Source organism: Mercenaria mercenaria, chromosome 6 (genome assembly GCF_021730395.1).
Source record: "Mercenaria mercenaria strain notata chromosome 6, MADL_Memer_1, whole genome shotgun sequence".
Taxonomy (NCBI): domain Eukaryota; kingdom Metazoa; phylum Mollusca; class Bivalvia; order Venerida; family Veneridae; genus Mercenaria; species Mercenaria mercenaria.
In genome coordinates, this window is record NC_069366.1 from 77,186,823 (window position 1) to 77,202,532 (window position 15,710).

A 15,710-nucleotide genomic window follows, 5' to 3' on the forward strand; every position below is an offset into this window, starting at 1 on the left:
TTTTGATATAACTTGGCACAAATGTTCACCACCAAGAGACGAAGTGTCTTGCACAAGAACCAGGTCCCTAGGTCTAAGGTCAAGGTCACATTTAGAGGCCAAAGGTTAGATATAAGAATGACGTTGTCCGAAGCATTTCTTCTTCATGCATGGAGGGATTTTGATTTAACTTGGCACAATTATACACCATCATGAGAGGAAGTGTCATGCTCAGTTCCTTTCTTTAGAATTACTTCCCTTTGTTGTTACTATAAATAGCTTATATTGTAACTTCTTCATTACTAGTCGTAGGGAAAAATCGAGACCACTTTTCTGTAGTACAACATGCATGCTACATCCAATTTTGAGGTGTATTTTGACCAATCTCTACCTGGTAAAGATTTTTGTGCGGACTTAAAATTTTTTTTTTTATTTTCCCTTAGTTGTTACTATAAATAACTTATATTGTAACTTTTTTATAATTGACCATAGGGAAAAACCAAGACCACTTTTCTGTGGTACAACATAGATGTTACTTTCAAATTTTAGGTGTATTTTAAGGTCTCTCTACCTGGTAAGGAATTTTTTTTGTGAACTTAGGAAAACAAAAGACTTACAATGATTACTAAATAACCACAAAATTAAAATTCATTTGCAATACAGCAGCTAGAGTAAAGAAATTTGCTGTGACGGGCGTATATTGTGACATTCTGGCACTCTTGTTAACAACTTATCATGAACTGCTTGATGGATCTTCATCAAACTTGGTATGTAGCATAATTATATGGTCCTCTCCCATGTTTGTTCAAATGGGGGCACTTGGCCCCTTTTAGGGGCTGCTAGAGCTAAAAATAGAAGTACTTTTTAAGGTTTCTTTGAATTTAAATTTTTTTAAAAGAATTTTAATTCTTTTTTAAATTTAATACTTTCAATGTCACAAGCAAGATCTTATTAGGTCAGAGTCGGTCTCAGGTGAGGGACTTAGACCCAGTTTGGCCTCTTGTTTATAGTAAAGGTGCTAGAGAGCAAGAAGAAAGCATCTGCACAGAAAGAATTCCTGTTTTAGGTCTATGTTGAATATTGGTGAGAGTTACAGGGATTTGTGCAGCGGATTGAGCTAATAAAAAAGAAACAATAAATATTTAAAGATAAGTTAGCTCTATTAAACTGGGTTTGAACTTTAGGTAGATTGAGATTAAACAGAAATTTCACAAAATGTTTGTTTAATAATGATAAAATCATTGACTCTCCAAGTAACCATGCTACTTGAATAAGATAACTGTACCATATTGACTTGGTTGATTTTAACAATGTCATTTAAAGTATTTCATTCATATATATATATATGTCAGTTTACCTTCACTGTTTTCCTTAATTTTCCAGTAGTTAATTGTTCTCTACATATAAATGGCAACATCTTCACATGGATCCGAAGTGAAAGATAAATCACCGTAAATGCCCGATCTTGTCTTTCAGCTAGACAATTAACAGGGAAACATGTGTCTACTGATTTAAACATACAGCCATTTGGTAGGAAGTCTTGTGTTGTACCTGTGTTGAGTTAACAAGGTGAGCTGGCTTGCGCAGGCTGGTCTGGATCCGTGCTGGTCGCAAATGCACTATGTTAGTTGTCTCATGGAAGAACAGATCAGTGTTCTAAGGGCACAAGTGAAAGCAGTTGTCATGTTCATTGATGTATCCAGACACAAAACGGCACAAAACCTTTACATATAATGTTGTCGGAGTATTTCTTACATGAAACATGGCAAGTTTCATAAATATGGGTTACTTTTTAGCGAAATTATGCCCCATTTTTAAGTAAGAACATTTTGATTAAGCTTTTGTATGTAAGCTAGTTTTAGGTGGAAATGCTTTAAATAGTCGAGGACACTGTCATTAGATAGCTCTTGTTTACAAAAGGCATTTTTATGAGAAGGAAGAACAGGTGAAAAATCAAGAACCATGGTTTTAAATACTAATTAATGTTAAATACCATATACACTGTTACAAAATCAAATGCAAACAGAAAAAAAAAATAATAAGCTGTCCTAGTCAGTACATTTGATATTTCAGCTAAGGGACCTTTTGTGAATAAGTTTTTTGATTGTGAATATACAGTTATTTGTTACTTTACTCATAACGAAATTCAGATGCAGGTTTCAGTACAGTGAAAGCTGTAAATTACACAATTTGATTGCATGCTTCAGTACAGTTACAGAATTCAGGCGAGATTTCAGGACAGTGACCAATGTGTACTAGAGAATTCAGGTGCGGTTTCTGTCCAGTGATCATTGTTTATTACAGAATTCAGTTGCAGGTTTGAGTACAGTGAAGAATTTTGGGGCAGATTTCAGTCAAGTGAACAGTGTTTATTACAGAATTCAGGTGCAGGTTTCAGTACATTGAATACAGTTTATATACAGATTTCAGGTGCAGATTTCAAAACAGTCTGAGTGTAGTTTATTTACAGTTTTCAGTGCAAGTTTCAGTACAGTGAACATTGTATATTACAGAATTCAGCTGCAGGTTTCAGTATAGTGAACCAGACACCATTGAACCAGCTAACTGAAGTATGGTACTGACGCAGATGACCAGATGTTAACTTTTGGTGATTTAACCTAGACAGCTAGTACAGCATGGTATCATCCAAGGTTCTACACTACATTTGGTAAATACATGAAATACTGTAAAAGAACCAGAGCTCAACAAATTAACTCATCAGCTCATAAATAGGAGTAAAAATCGGCAAAAAAATGAAACCAAAAATATAATAAACCAAACTAGAGCTGCTTTTAAGAAAAGCGCATGTCTCCCGCAACTGCCTAATCATCTGAATAATAGTATATGAGTCAACCATGCACAAAGACCTCAACTGCCTTATCAGACTTTCATTGCTTTGATTATCAAACACAAGTTTCAAGGGCCATAATTCCGAAGTGCCTGGGCCGATTTGGCTAGTTACTGAACTTGGCCGAGGACTTATTGGCAAACACATTTTGTTGAAGTTTGGATTGGATGAGAAATGTTTGACTTAGAATGCAGACAAGATTTGTGACAGACAGACACACACAGACAGGAGTAAATCAATATGTCTCCCACATGACTGTGTGGTGGGAGACATAATTAAAGCGGAGCCATGAAGAAGCCGTAAAGCTTAAAGATCTAAAATGAAAATAAATGTTTTGTTTGTAACTCTTAAAATTTGCCCCGCTCTGTTACAGTGCCGTATTTTGATGGCATTAGCTAGACACTTGAAAGTATAGAACAAGAATCTGGTATTTACTGTTTTTAACAGGCTTTAAGATAGACGATTCGATAAAAACTGTTTTCTTAGTGAATTGTAGAATGAGTACGAATTGTAGCTGGATGATTGAAAATTCTAAGCAGCTTGTCCTGCAAGACAAGTTGATTTCAAAGAATTTGTCCAGCCCTGAGAACTATTCGCAAGGAGTCAATTTTTTCAGCTTATTCAGCACTTAACCTTTAGCCTGCTACATTCTATAATGGACTGGTCCATCATTCAAGTTGGGCAGTAGAATTTATCATTTGAAGTAGTGTTTACTGAAAATTTACTGACTGAATGATCTTGGTCTGCACTGGTCCCAAAGGCAGAATCACTTGCTGCCAGCAGACTTAAGGTTAATGCATGAAAATTCTGATTTTGATTACTTAAATAAAGAGCAAAAAGTACGCATTTAATAAAGAATTTGTGAATTTCAGTCTACAAAAATATCTCCTGTTACAGTACAGTATGCAAGAATTAGATTAAAATCATTACATTTTAAGTTACTTATTTAAAGTCCACATGAGTTACTCATTCACATTGTTCAAAAGTGAGATTAAAGTCAGTATGTTTAAAGTTACTTATCCAGTGTGCAAGAGTGAATTAATGTCAGTACATTCTTAGTGTGCAAGAGTGAAATTAAAGTCAGTACATTTAAATGTACTCATTGACAGTGTTCAAGGGTGAAATTAAAGTTAATGCATTCTTAGTGTATAACAGTGAAATTAGTCAATTTATTTAAAGCTAATTAATCACAGTGTGAAAGAATGAGATTAAAGTTAGTACATTCTTAGGGTGCACGTCAGTTCATTCTAAGTGTGCAGAGTGAAATTAGTCAGTACATTTAAAGCCTGCAATGTGAGATAAAAGTTAGTACATTTTTAGCGGGCTAAAATGAAATTAAAGTCAGTTCATTCTAAATGTGCAAGATTAAAATTTAATTCAGTACATTTAAAGCTACTTACTCACAATGTGCAAGGGTGAAATTAAAAGTTGTTACATTTAAAATTACTGATTCAGTTTGCCAGAGTGAATTAAAGCTGAGTAAATTCTTAGTGTGCAAGGGTGAAGTTATAAAAATAAGTACATTAAAATTTTAAAGCTAATCATTCAAAGTGTGCAGTGGTCAGATAAAAGTTAAAACATTCTTAGTGTGCAAGATTCTTATTCTCAGTGTGCAAAGGTGAGATGAAAGTTAGACTGCATTCTTCAGTGTTCACAGTCAGGCCCTGAAAAGTCTTTGAATTTGATGGTAGTCCTTGAAAATGACATAAACCCTAAACAAACTGGAAAAGTACTTGAATTTTGAAAACATCTGCTTGAACTTCACCTCAGACTCCTGGAAAACATTCTGTCAGTAACATTGCTTTGCAGAAAGAATATGGTTTAAAATAACTCAGAGAAAATGGTAATAAATTTTTGAAAACGCTGAATTGGGTCACAAATTGATTATTGATAGTGGCCTGTGGCCACATTTATTTTCAAGATTAACACAGTTGTGCTATCTCTGATATATCACATATTTCTGTTTCCATGTTTAAATGAAACACAGTGATTGTGATAGTAAGCATTAACTTGCAAATTTAAGTCGAACTTGCAATGATTTTTTGTGAATAAAATAAGTAAAAACAATAGATTTGTTAGTACATTCTTAGTATACAAAAGTAAAATTCAAGTCAGTATATTTCTATGTGCTAGAAATAAGATCAAGGCAGTACAATTTTAATGTGCAAAGGTTAGATTACTGTCAGTACATTTAAATTTTCTTATTGACATTATGCAAGAGTGAAATAAAAGTCATTACTAAAGATGCTTCTCATTTACAGTGTGTAAAGTAAGATGAAAGTTAGTGTGCAAGAGTGAAATTAAAAGTCTGTACATTCTTAGTGCCAAAGAGTGAAATTAAAGTCAGTACATTTAAAGCTGTACATTCACAGTGTGCAAAAATTTGAAATTAGTCGGTACATTTAAAACAGTACAATACAGAATGCAATTATAGTCAGTACATTCAAAGCAGTACATTCACAGTGTGTAAAAGTGAAATTAAAATCAGTACATACATTGTATGAAGCTGTACATACACAATATGCAGGAGTGAGATTAAAGGTCTTAGGCGTAAAAAAAAAAAATGTTTGTTTCTGGTATCCCAACCTACCCTAAATTTTTGGCCCGACCCTCCAATGCCTTGGAGAATATTTTTTTCAACTTTTTAACAAAATGATGCAAAACTGCACTTTTTATGCTTTAAACATGGCCAGTGATGTTAGAAATCAACTTACTGATGCTCTAAAGGCATAACCCCCTTATTTGTAATCATTTTTTGACAAAAAAATAATTTTCGAAAAGTCTCCCATAATACAAAAATTTTCCGACCTACCTACCCTAATTTTTTTGAGCATATTACCGGAAACAAAGAATATTTTTTTAGGCCTTAGTGTGCAAGAGAGAATTTAAGTCATTACATTCTTAGTGTGCATAGTGAAATTTAAGTCAGTACATTTTTAGTGTACAAGAGTGAAAGTTTAGTCGATACATTTTTAACTAGTCATTTGAAAGATGCAAGGGTGAGATTAACATTTGTACATTCTATACATTTACAAGAGTGAAATTCAAGTAATTACATTCTTAGTTCGAAAGACTGAAATTTAGGTCAGTACATTCTAAGTGTGCAAGAAATAAGTTCAGTACATTTAAAGTTACTCGTTTAAAGAAGAGGTGAATATTCTTAACCCTTACCTTGCTGGTGGCAAGTGATTCTGCCTTTGCAACTAGTGCAGACCAAGATGTGCAGGCTGACCATAGTCTGCACTGTTTGCCATTCATTCGGTATCTTTTTTGGTAAGCACCCTTTTTAACAGTTAAAAGTACTATCCAAATTGAAAGATGGACAAGTTCAGTTTAGGAATTTAGCAGGGTTAGGGTTAAAGTATGATTATTTTCATCTCAAATTAGGTATGTACATAGTAATTTTGAAATTTGATTTACCTATTGATATTTCTGCAGGGTGGGTAAAATAGGTGACAAAGTTTTACTGATATTCACACTCATTGAGGACTATTCCTGATAAGTGTAGGCAATATAACACCAACCTGAAACAAAAAATAATAACTTCTTAAAAGGTTAATTATTTTTGTCATTGTGTCAGTTGAAAATCCGAATCGCCAGTCAGTTCAGGTTGGTAACTAGGTCTTTATGAGATTGTATTAGCTAAACACCTACAGATATGAATTCTTGCTGCGTTGTTTCTTTCCCTATGACTTAGAGATAACATGTAACACTGTATAGCATCAGCAGGTCTGTTCTCCTGTTCCATGCACTGCCCTAGTAAATTCAGTGCTGTTTCTCTGTGTCCAAGGTTGTCCTCTGTTTCAATGACCCACATAAGTTTGTTCAGTGCCTGTTGCTGTTCCTCGGGTCTTTGTAGGTTGCTGTATGTCTTGTATTGTAGAAAATAAAGGTATGGAAGTGAGTCTACTACAGCACAGTCCATCCAGGCATCATCTTCACCCCTATGTTGAAGGTCCTCTTGTGTTGATCTAAACATTTCATACTGAAGTTCATGTGGTGCACAGTTTATTTCCCCAGGGTAAAATTTTACACAAAATGTAACAATATATTTTAATGCCTCTACACCATATTGACTAGAAAGTTGACCAAATCCTCTCTTTATGTAAAGTGAATGGATGCTGTGGCAGCTACATACAGGCTCTGTAACTTCTATGTTATATTGTTCTTCTATATAAGAAAGAATTAAAGCAGTTATTTCTGCATTGCCTACACAGTACATTATAGATGCAAGTTTTAGTCTGCTTGATGCAACATCTGAGTCAAGTCCTGCTTCAAGCCATGTAAGTGTTTGAGGAGAAACTATTCTGTTAATTTGAATGTTCTGTGAGGCTATCAGAGATCCGATTGAGGTACAAAGTAGAGGTGTTAGAAGTCTGCATGCTGTCTTTTCTAACATGTTACCATCTCTGTAGTATGTTGTCAGTTGCATCACTTGCTGTAATAGTGTTTCTAAATTTCCATCTCCTATCTCCTGTGTTTCTAAAATAGATGCAGCTGTACCTTCCAATAACTGACTTGTTACACTCATAGTGTATTCATCTGGCTGAGGTATATGATGATGTACTTCATTTATCATGTTAAGCTTAATCTGAAGTCTTTCACCAAGGTCATCAATCTGAATTCCAAAAAGTGAAATTCCATCACATGGTATGAAGTTTGACACTCTTTCAAGTAGCTGTTGTTTGACTTCAGCAGAAATTTTTTCTGCCATTAAATTATTTTCACGAACAATGAAATGGGGACAGCGTTCATTCAGTATACAATTGTTCAGTGTGAATATACAGAAATTTAAGCAGTTTAGAATATTACACTCCTTCCATACACTTGCAGGTTTACTTGCTATACAGTGAAACAAAACAGTTTTACACATGAAACTTGAAATGTAACTTTCATTGTTAAGGTTTTCAACATTAATGTATGTTTTAAGAATCATTTTCATTAAGATATAACATCTTATTTGAGTAATATTTAAATTGAACATCAGGCACTGTTCAGCTAATGAGGTAGAAAGTCTCCATTCAAAATCTGCGTTTTCACTGGCTCTGCTGCCAGCTCCAACAACAAAACACTTTGTAGATTTGGCATATCTTTTAATTTCTGCTGTTAGCCATATGTTTGTATCTTGCCTGTCCAGGCAAGCTCTTGATGACTGGGGCCATGATTTACAAGGAAATGCTGCAACTGAATCACTAGCAAGATTACCTGGTTCTGCAACTGATGCTGTTGATGGTCCTTGTCGCTGAAATCCTTCTAGTATTACAGCATCTATTACTTTATTTTTAAGTAATATTCTTCCATGTGTATCCTTGACATAGAAATTGGGTGTTTCATGTGTAGTAGGAAGTGGAGCATCAAGTCTAAGCCTCTGTAGAAGGCAATAACCAGGAGGTGTTGTTTCATCCTGAATAATCAGGAAGTTACATTTACCTGGAGTCCATTCAGACCAGTCCTGTATCAAAATGAATTGATCTAGACAGAAAAGTGAGTCAATATCTGATTGCAGTCCTCGTGTTGTGGTGCCTTCTGATTGACTGCCTAAATTATAAGCAGTAAATTGGCTACCATTTTTTGTTCTGATATTGATTGTCTTCATGGTTTCTCTCAGTAAAGCTGCGCTCCTCCTCTTTAACACCATATTTTCATTAACTCCAATATCGCCCAGGACCTCAGAAAGTCTCGTGGATACATTGTGATAGTAATCTGGTGTATGAAACATCCTGAAATATAAATTTAAACATGACAGACCTCACAAAACATTTTCATAATTGTGTTGTGTAAGTTTCGTTTTTATGCCCCAGATTTTTATACACGATACAGTATTCTTTACATTTTTTTAATTTGACCATTTTTAATAAAGGTTTTAAAGAAGTTGATAAAGATAAGAAAATGGAATATTGACCTGGTAAATTTACAGAAAAACTCAAATTTAAATGTCTACATAGTTTGTAATTATATTTTTCCCAAACAATACAACTTCCTCTTTTGGTTTAAAAAAAAAAAAAGAAAAAAAACAAAAACAAAAAAAAGGGAAATATTTGTCAAGGGAAGTAATTCTGATATCAGTGTATAACATATGACACTTTGCATTCAGTCCCTTATATTAAATATAATGTCCGGTTTGTCATGATTTACTCATTAGATTCACAGGTGACAGTAGCGTACCTAGCATACAGTATGGGTCCATGGGCCATATACATTTAGATGTATTACAATCATTATATTTACTAAGAAAGAAAAAAAGCCAGAAAGACATTTGAAATTTTTTGCCACTGTGACAATGAGCCATTAGAAAGCTGATCATGAGCATTTTGACATGTACATTGCTTCTAGGTCCGTAATTTTTTTCAATAAGATATTTCTTTACATATTGCTGGCAGTCTTTTGGGCAAGTGAATACTCTTTCAGAATCAAAGCATTGTAAATACTGGCAGACGGATTGTCTTGAAATGTATTGATTCTGTCAGGTCCGAGATCAGCAATGTCCCTTTTCTGTTGTGACTGTTAAACTAGTACATGTCTTTTTTGGTTGCTTTTGGGGCGGTGCGTAAGCCTCGCCTCCAATGGAATTAAGACGGGAAAATGAAAGCCCGTCACTTCTTAGTGCAAAACGGCAAAGCGCATCCACTTTCTACATCCTCTCATAAATAAGAGCACCTACAACAAAGCGCATGAATATGACCTATATTACGGCTATTTTTACACTCTGACGTCATGAGGGAACACCCTTACAGAAGAAAAAGGCCTGCTGCATACTCTTGCTGTGTACATACAGTGTATATGATGTGTACATGATGTGTACTGAAATCAAGGGCTTTAAATAGTAAGCAGGATATACACCGCACATACACCGATAGTACGTTTGTAGTACACTTTTGACATGCAAATGAGCTCTGCCGCGTACTACTTGCTGCGTACATGCTGTGGACTACATAGTACACAGGATGTACGCTGGAGGAATTTAGTATGCGGGAAATAGTACGCAGCATATACGCGGCACATACACTTTTCACATGCAAATGAGCCTGCGGTGTACTACCCCTGCGGCGTACATGCTGTGTACTCCTGCTGCGTACATGCTGTGTACTCCTGTGGCGTACATGCTGTGTACTTCTGGCCCGAGTCCTGCGGGGTACATGCTGTGTACTCCTGCTGCATACATGCTGTGTACTCTTGTGGCGAAACTGCTGTGATAATGTAAATTCCTTACCCCACCAACTTTCGTATACAAATGCTGATCATTTGGACAAAAAAAAAACAGAAAAAAGATAAGTGACATGCTTACCAAAATAATGTAGATTGATGTTATCAAATAAATTAGTATGCTTTTCTTCATCCACTTTTCAATGAAATAAATCAATTTTTGTAGCATGTAATTTGGTAAACATTTGAAGAAAATGGCGTAACTGCATCAAGGGGAAACAACTTTAATGCAACTAAATATAAGTGTTATGATTTATTATAGACGATGTGTGCGTAGTATGTATTTATTTTGATTAAAATCCATCTGAGAACAATCTAGGACTGGAATAATATAAGCATTTATACACTTTCACGTCCGTAAAAAGTAGCGCACCAAAAAATTTTGGATTGATTTTTTCCAATGGGGCGAGCGCAATTAGCCAAAAACGTTCTGAAAATATATGAGCGGCAAATCCGATGAACAACTTTTTAATTTGGTGAGGCCTTAATGAGTTAACATAATGAGCATTAAAGCCTTTATAAAACATGATAGAATGGTGTTTTGCTTAAGAGTATCAAATAACAGTGAGAGCTATTAATTCCTCTCATTCGGGCGCTGTTGAGGCATTATCTTGGTAATTATTTCATGTATTACAAAATGTAATGCAACAAAGTTCAAATAAGGCTTTTCAATTATCCAAGTTAGAAAGCTCCAGGATTAATTCAAAATGAAAAAGAATATATTTTTACACTGCATGCAAGGTGCAGCTCAGAAATCACTAAGATGTAAGCTTCACAAATGAACATTGCAAATAGTTTGGCAAATTTTCATTGTTCAGAATACCTGTAATCTGAACTATTCTATGCTATTAAGATAAAAGTTACTCGGAAATCAAGTTGTTGCTTCCAAAAAAAAAAAAAAATGTACAAATCCTTCCTGCATGAAGTGTACTTCAGACTTTCACCTAAAAAAATTCAAAGTATAAACACCAAAAGAAAAAGAAACAAGTCCCTCCCGTGTATATGAAGTTTACTTCAGACTTTAACTTATAAAAAAAAAACTAAGTATAAATGCAAAAAGAAATTGTACAAGTCTTTCCCGTGTATATGAAGTGTACTGCACAAATTTCAAAGTATCTGCGGTGTACATGCAGTGTACTATTTTCTTGTACAAGTCCCTCCTGCGTACATGCAGTGTACTCCTTAAATTTTCAGAGTCTGTGCTGCGTACCTGAAGTGTACTAGTGACCTCCTGCGTACATGCTGTGTACTCGACGAAATAGTACGCGGCATGTACGCGGCATGCGGTGTATGTAAAATGTACTCCTCTGGCGTACTACTGTGTTCGCAGCATATACACAGCAAATACGCAGCATGTATGCCACAGAGACTTGCTTCTGTAAGGGCATTACTGAACTTATTACTGAAACCCAACTTGTTTTTAACCAGAATTGTCTATTTATGTATACATATTTATCCTACCTTCATGCAAATTAGCGGCAAAAATCAAGGGGTCAAATAATTTTGCTTTATTAGGTCAGTGACTTGTAAAGCTTGGCGGACTACTTTTTAAATTTTTTCTTAAATCGACGCCATCTTGTTCTTGAGAATAACTGCAAAAGGACATATCTATGCGCTGGGCTTTTATTAGTATCGTGAGACCATGGTACAAATGTATAGGTAGCAGTTGGTAGTTTCCAGCCACAGATTCGAATTGGCCAGGGTCAAAATCTGTCATTAGAGATAAAACCTTGAAGTGAAGGCAGTTTTGATGTTTGAAATATTTGTTGATGTGAGTTTGTGATTAACAAGTTTAAGAATGGTATGTTGCAGAAATTCTGGCAGATGCGAATGTAAGCTTGATGGCATCATTTTCATATAACTGCTTGAAATGCATATATGCCACTATCAGCATTGAGCGTCTCGTGAACTGTCAAATGTCATATAGGCCTCACACAGTTGAAAATAGTGAAAAAAGTAATCGGTTGACAGGTATTTTTGTCCAGCTCTGCAAGTAATACTTGAAACTGAGTACAGAATGCAAGTGGCCATTTGTCTCTATCCATTCCCCTAACATTTTAAGGCCAGTTGGAGATATGGCTAATTTGGGCTGAAATGTCATGTATTTTCGCGGGCTGAAATTATCTTTCAGGTGGCTTGTGGATTTAAAAATCTATGCTTTGTATGAAGTTTACTATGTATTTTATTTCTTCTTCAAGTAAGATGTAAACCGGTATCTTTTTATTTTCAGGTCTGCATCTCGTAAGATATCGGAAGCCGTCTGACTTGGCCACATCGCTCGGAAGTCCGAAGTACTAGAAAAAACCGCCATCTGCTACCATAGTGTATGCTTACCGTATTTTCAATTACTACATAAAAGTTTTTATAACGGAAACGCTTGAGGAAACGGAAAGTGACTCATGTAAGCATTTGTTCAGGATTTTAGCATTCTGCAATTCAATCTAGGAAGATGTTGCATCTGGAATGGAATGTTATTGAATAAAATCATCGAGGATACGGGTTGCCTATTTGTTCTGTCAAGCGGCGTTATGGCGCGTGTATAAGTCCCGTCATTCGTTTGCTTGGTGAGGATGGGTAACCCGGAATGCAACGGAACTTCGGACAAAATTTTACTTGGCAGCAAATCAAAATTATCCAAAAATGTTAAGCAGAACAGAGTGGTCGGGCACAATGCTAAACAAGGTTAGCGTTTGTTTTTCAGCTCTTATTTTATAATATTTTTGATTAAAATGCTCTGTTCAGCTATTTGTGTTTTCTACTGGCCATTCTACTTTTAACGTTTCTTGTACAGGGGTGCAGCTGCACATAATACTCTCATAAAGAGGGGTGATGCAGTATAAATACATAGATAGATAACGGTTTGACATTAATTTTCAGATTTGTATGCAAGGTAGTCAAAGGTTTTGATGCATGATCATCATCATGAGTTTAACATTTCATAGCCCACCCGCTTAGCTCAGTATTTAGAGCGTTGGTCTACAGATCGTGGAGTTGCGAGTTCAATCCTTGGGCAGGGCATATGTTCTTCATAACTATTTGATAAACAACATTGTGTCTGAAATCATTAGTCCTCCACCTCTGATTCATGTGGGGAAGTTGGCAGTTACTTGAGGAGAACAGGTTTGTACTGGTACAGAATCCAGGAACACTGGTTAGGTTAACTGTCCGCCGTTAGTTACATGACTGAAATACTGTTGAAAAACAGCCTTAAACCCAAAATAAACAACAAACAAACAAATTACATTTGATTTCATTGTCAAAGCCAGTTGTTCTTTGAAAGTCAACAGGGTACGACTCCAAAGTAGTTGCATTCGTTTTATTACAAAATACACATTTTTTACAAATTGGTATCCCATCAATTGGACCACATTCTATTAGTGTACACTGAAAAACAAAATGTTTGTACAATAAATACCACTCCAATTAACTGTTTTTCCATTCGCTTTGCCATTTTCGGAATTGACAATAACTGAGGTAGTCCGTAAAACGTGATCATTTTTTAAAATTTCCCAACCTTTTCCATGTCGAATTAAATCTTAATAATTATTAAGAAAGAAATCAACTTTTGTTTGTAGCCCAAGTTTTTCCTTATCTGATAGGAGAGATCGCCCCGGCGTCACACATCAACACCTGTTTATCTGGTGGTGGGCAAAACAAATAATTTTACATTGTGTATGGCATCAGAATTTTTAATTCTTAATAACTTTTTCGTTCATTTATGGATTTTAAAAAATCTAAAAGTTTCAAAATGCTTACGATATTCATGTTTTGTTATTCAAATATCTTTTGAAAATGAATAACTGTTTTAAATGACATTCTATTTAAATTTCGCCATAGATGCCCTCAAGTTTTAGAAAAAATACTGTAAGTTAAATGTTCATAATAAATCCATTTTATTTCTAAATAATAATTAAAATTTATCAATAAATGCTTATTTTATATCCTTTCCATTGATCAAAAAATTATTGATATCATTTGTGTTTTTAGAAAATATAAGCCGTTAGAAAAACATCACGGTTAACCAAAAACATGCCCATCCAATCTTTTCTTATCAGTACTATAAATAGAACATACAACGGATTTGTATACAAACATGATCTCCCCTATTAAATCTTAAAGACGCTCGCTACAGTTTCGTAATTTTTTTCTCAATAATAGATTTTGATGAAATGTTTTGTATTAAAAGATCATGTTATGATGTATTGAAAAATGAAATAAAAATACTAGGTCACTAGCTTTGTTTCAGTTTAATTTGCCCCTAAATATGGTGATATTTTAAACATTTTTCAAAATTTCTGTAATCCTAAAATATCTTTCAGTAAAGTACAATAATCAGCATAAATTTGATTATCTAAGCATTTTTATAACGGAAAACAATTTATCTATTTGAAACATGCTCAGAGAAATCAAAAGAACATGATTTTGTAAAGAAAGGAATACTTGTTCAGCAGACCCATGGGCTATTTTTGCATATTTTTGTCAGTTTTAAGTTGGTACTTCTGCTATTTTATCGAGTTTCACATAATAGAATTTAATCAAACTTTGCATACCGGTATACCTTTGGATATGTCTACCTAATCTAAAACAAAAAGAAAATTGATAGGTCACCATTTTAGATTTCGCTTAAATCAAATTATGAGGTGGGGTGTGGGGGCATTTATACAACGCAGGTTGGTACGAAATACTATTTCAGTATTTGAGCAAATGACTTAGAAATATATACATAAAATTATCAAACGGCAGATTTCTTAATAAGCGGATTTTAAGATGTTTCTGAAGCATTTTCTACCTAATCTAAAACAAAAAGAAAATTGATAGGTCACCATATTAGATTTCGCTTAAATCAAATTACAACGAGGTGGGGTGTGGCAGGCATTTATACAACGCAGGTTGGTACGAAATACTATTTCAGTATTTGAGCAAATGACTTAGAAATATATACATAAAATTATCAAACGGCAGATTTCTTAATAAGCGGATTTTAAGTTGTTTCTGAAGCATTTTCTACCAAAATCTAAAACAAAAAGAAAATTGATAGGTCACCATATATTAGATTTCGCTTAAATCAAATTACAACGAGGTGGGGTGTGGCGGGCATTTATACAACGCAGGTTGGTACGAAATACTATTTCAGTATTTGAGCAAATGACTTAGAAATATATACATAAAATTATCAAACGGCAGATTTCTTAATAAGCGGATTTTAAGGTGTTTCTGAAGCATTTTGATGGCATAGAATGATGAAAGTTTCTGCCTTTTTTTTAACAAAACCTATAGTTAACGAATGTACGGTACGGGTATGGTACAGGATTAGAAACAGCTGTGACTCAATGCAGAGTTTGAGCGCTGGTATAAATAACAGACTCCAGTATATGTCAGACTGAAGCAACTTGAACTAAAAGTGCTTTAAATGTATATATTTTGTAACCATGGTGATACTTACCCTAACCTTTAGTCAGTATATTATACATTGTGTACGTTAAATGCATGCCAACATACAATAATTTGCGAATTTTTGCCGTACGCGACATTAGATAATCACTTCCGGGCATGCGCAGAAGTCCAACCACCAAGTCTGCAGTGAGCTACATCGATCCAAATTGGCACAGTGTTGGGGTAAATATCGACCCGTACGGAAAAACTGTAGCGAGTGCCTTTAAATGTCTACGTAGTTAGTAAT

At 34.7% G+C, this 15,710-nt stretch overlaps 2 protein-coding genes across 5 annotated transcripts in view; one reads left to right on the plus strand and one right to left on the minus strand.

Moving 5' to 3' along the window:
* Window positions 1-15,710, plus strand: part of LOC123548455 (uncharacterized) — a 63,205-nt gene that overhangs the window by 25,382 nt on the left and 22,113 nt on the right. For 2 of the 3 annotated variants that reach the window (XR_006685882.2, XR_006685881.2), the window contains one exon: window positions 2,493-2,647. Coding sequence is in view for 1 of the 3 variants with exons in the window: in XM_053546379.1 (XP_053402354.1) it covers window positions 2,616-2,647 (32 nt within the window). In the remaining 2 variants the exon portion in view is untranslated. Of the gene's footprint in view, window positions 1-1,920; window positions 2,648-15,710 lie in introns of those variants that run through there. The other variant, XM_053546379.1, reaches the window with a different exon arrangement.
* LOC123548454 (uncharacterized) lies at window positions 2,425-15,595 on the minus strand. 2 transcript variants are annotated; one of them, XM_053546378.1, is made up of 2 exons: window positions 15,474-15,595; window positions 2,425-8,547 (listed from the first exon to the last, which is right to left on the minus strand). In XM_053546378.1, exon 2 carries the CDS (start codon window positions 8,544-8,546, stop codon window positions 6,453-6,455), a length of 2,094 nt encoding a protein of 697 aa, XP_053402353.1. In that variant the 5' UTR covers window position 8,547; window positions 15,474-15,595; the 3' UTR covers window positions 2,425-6,452. The 2 variants fall into 2 exon arrangements, with proteins under 2 accessions (XP_053402353.1, XP_045191682.2); XM_045335747.2 differs by lacking the exon at window positions 15,474-15,595 and adding an exon at window positions 8,730-9,000.

Coding starts and splice junctions, on each gene's coding strand:
- LOC123548454 (XM_053546378.1), bottom strand. CDS start 8,546: ATGTTTCATACACCAGATTACTATCACAATGTATCCACGAGACTTTCT.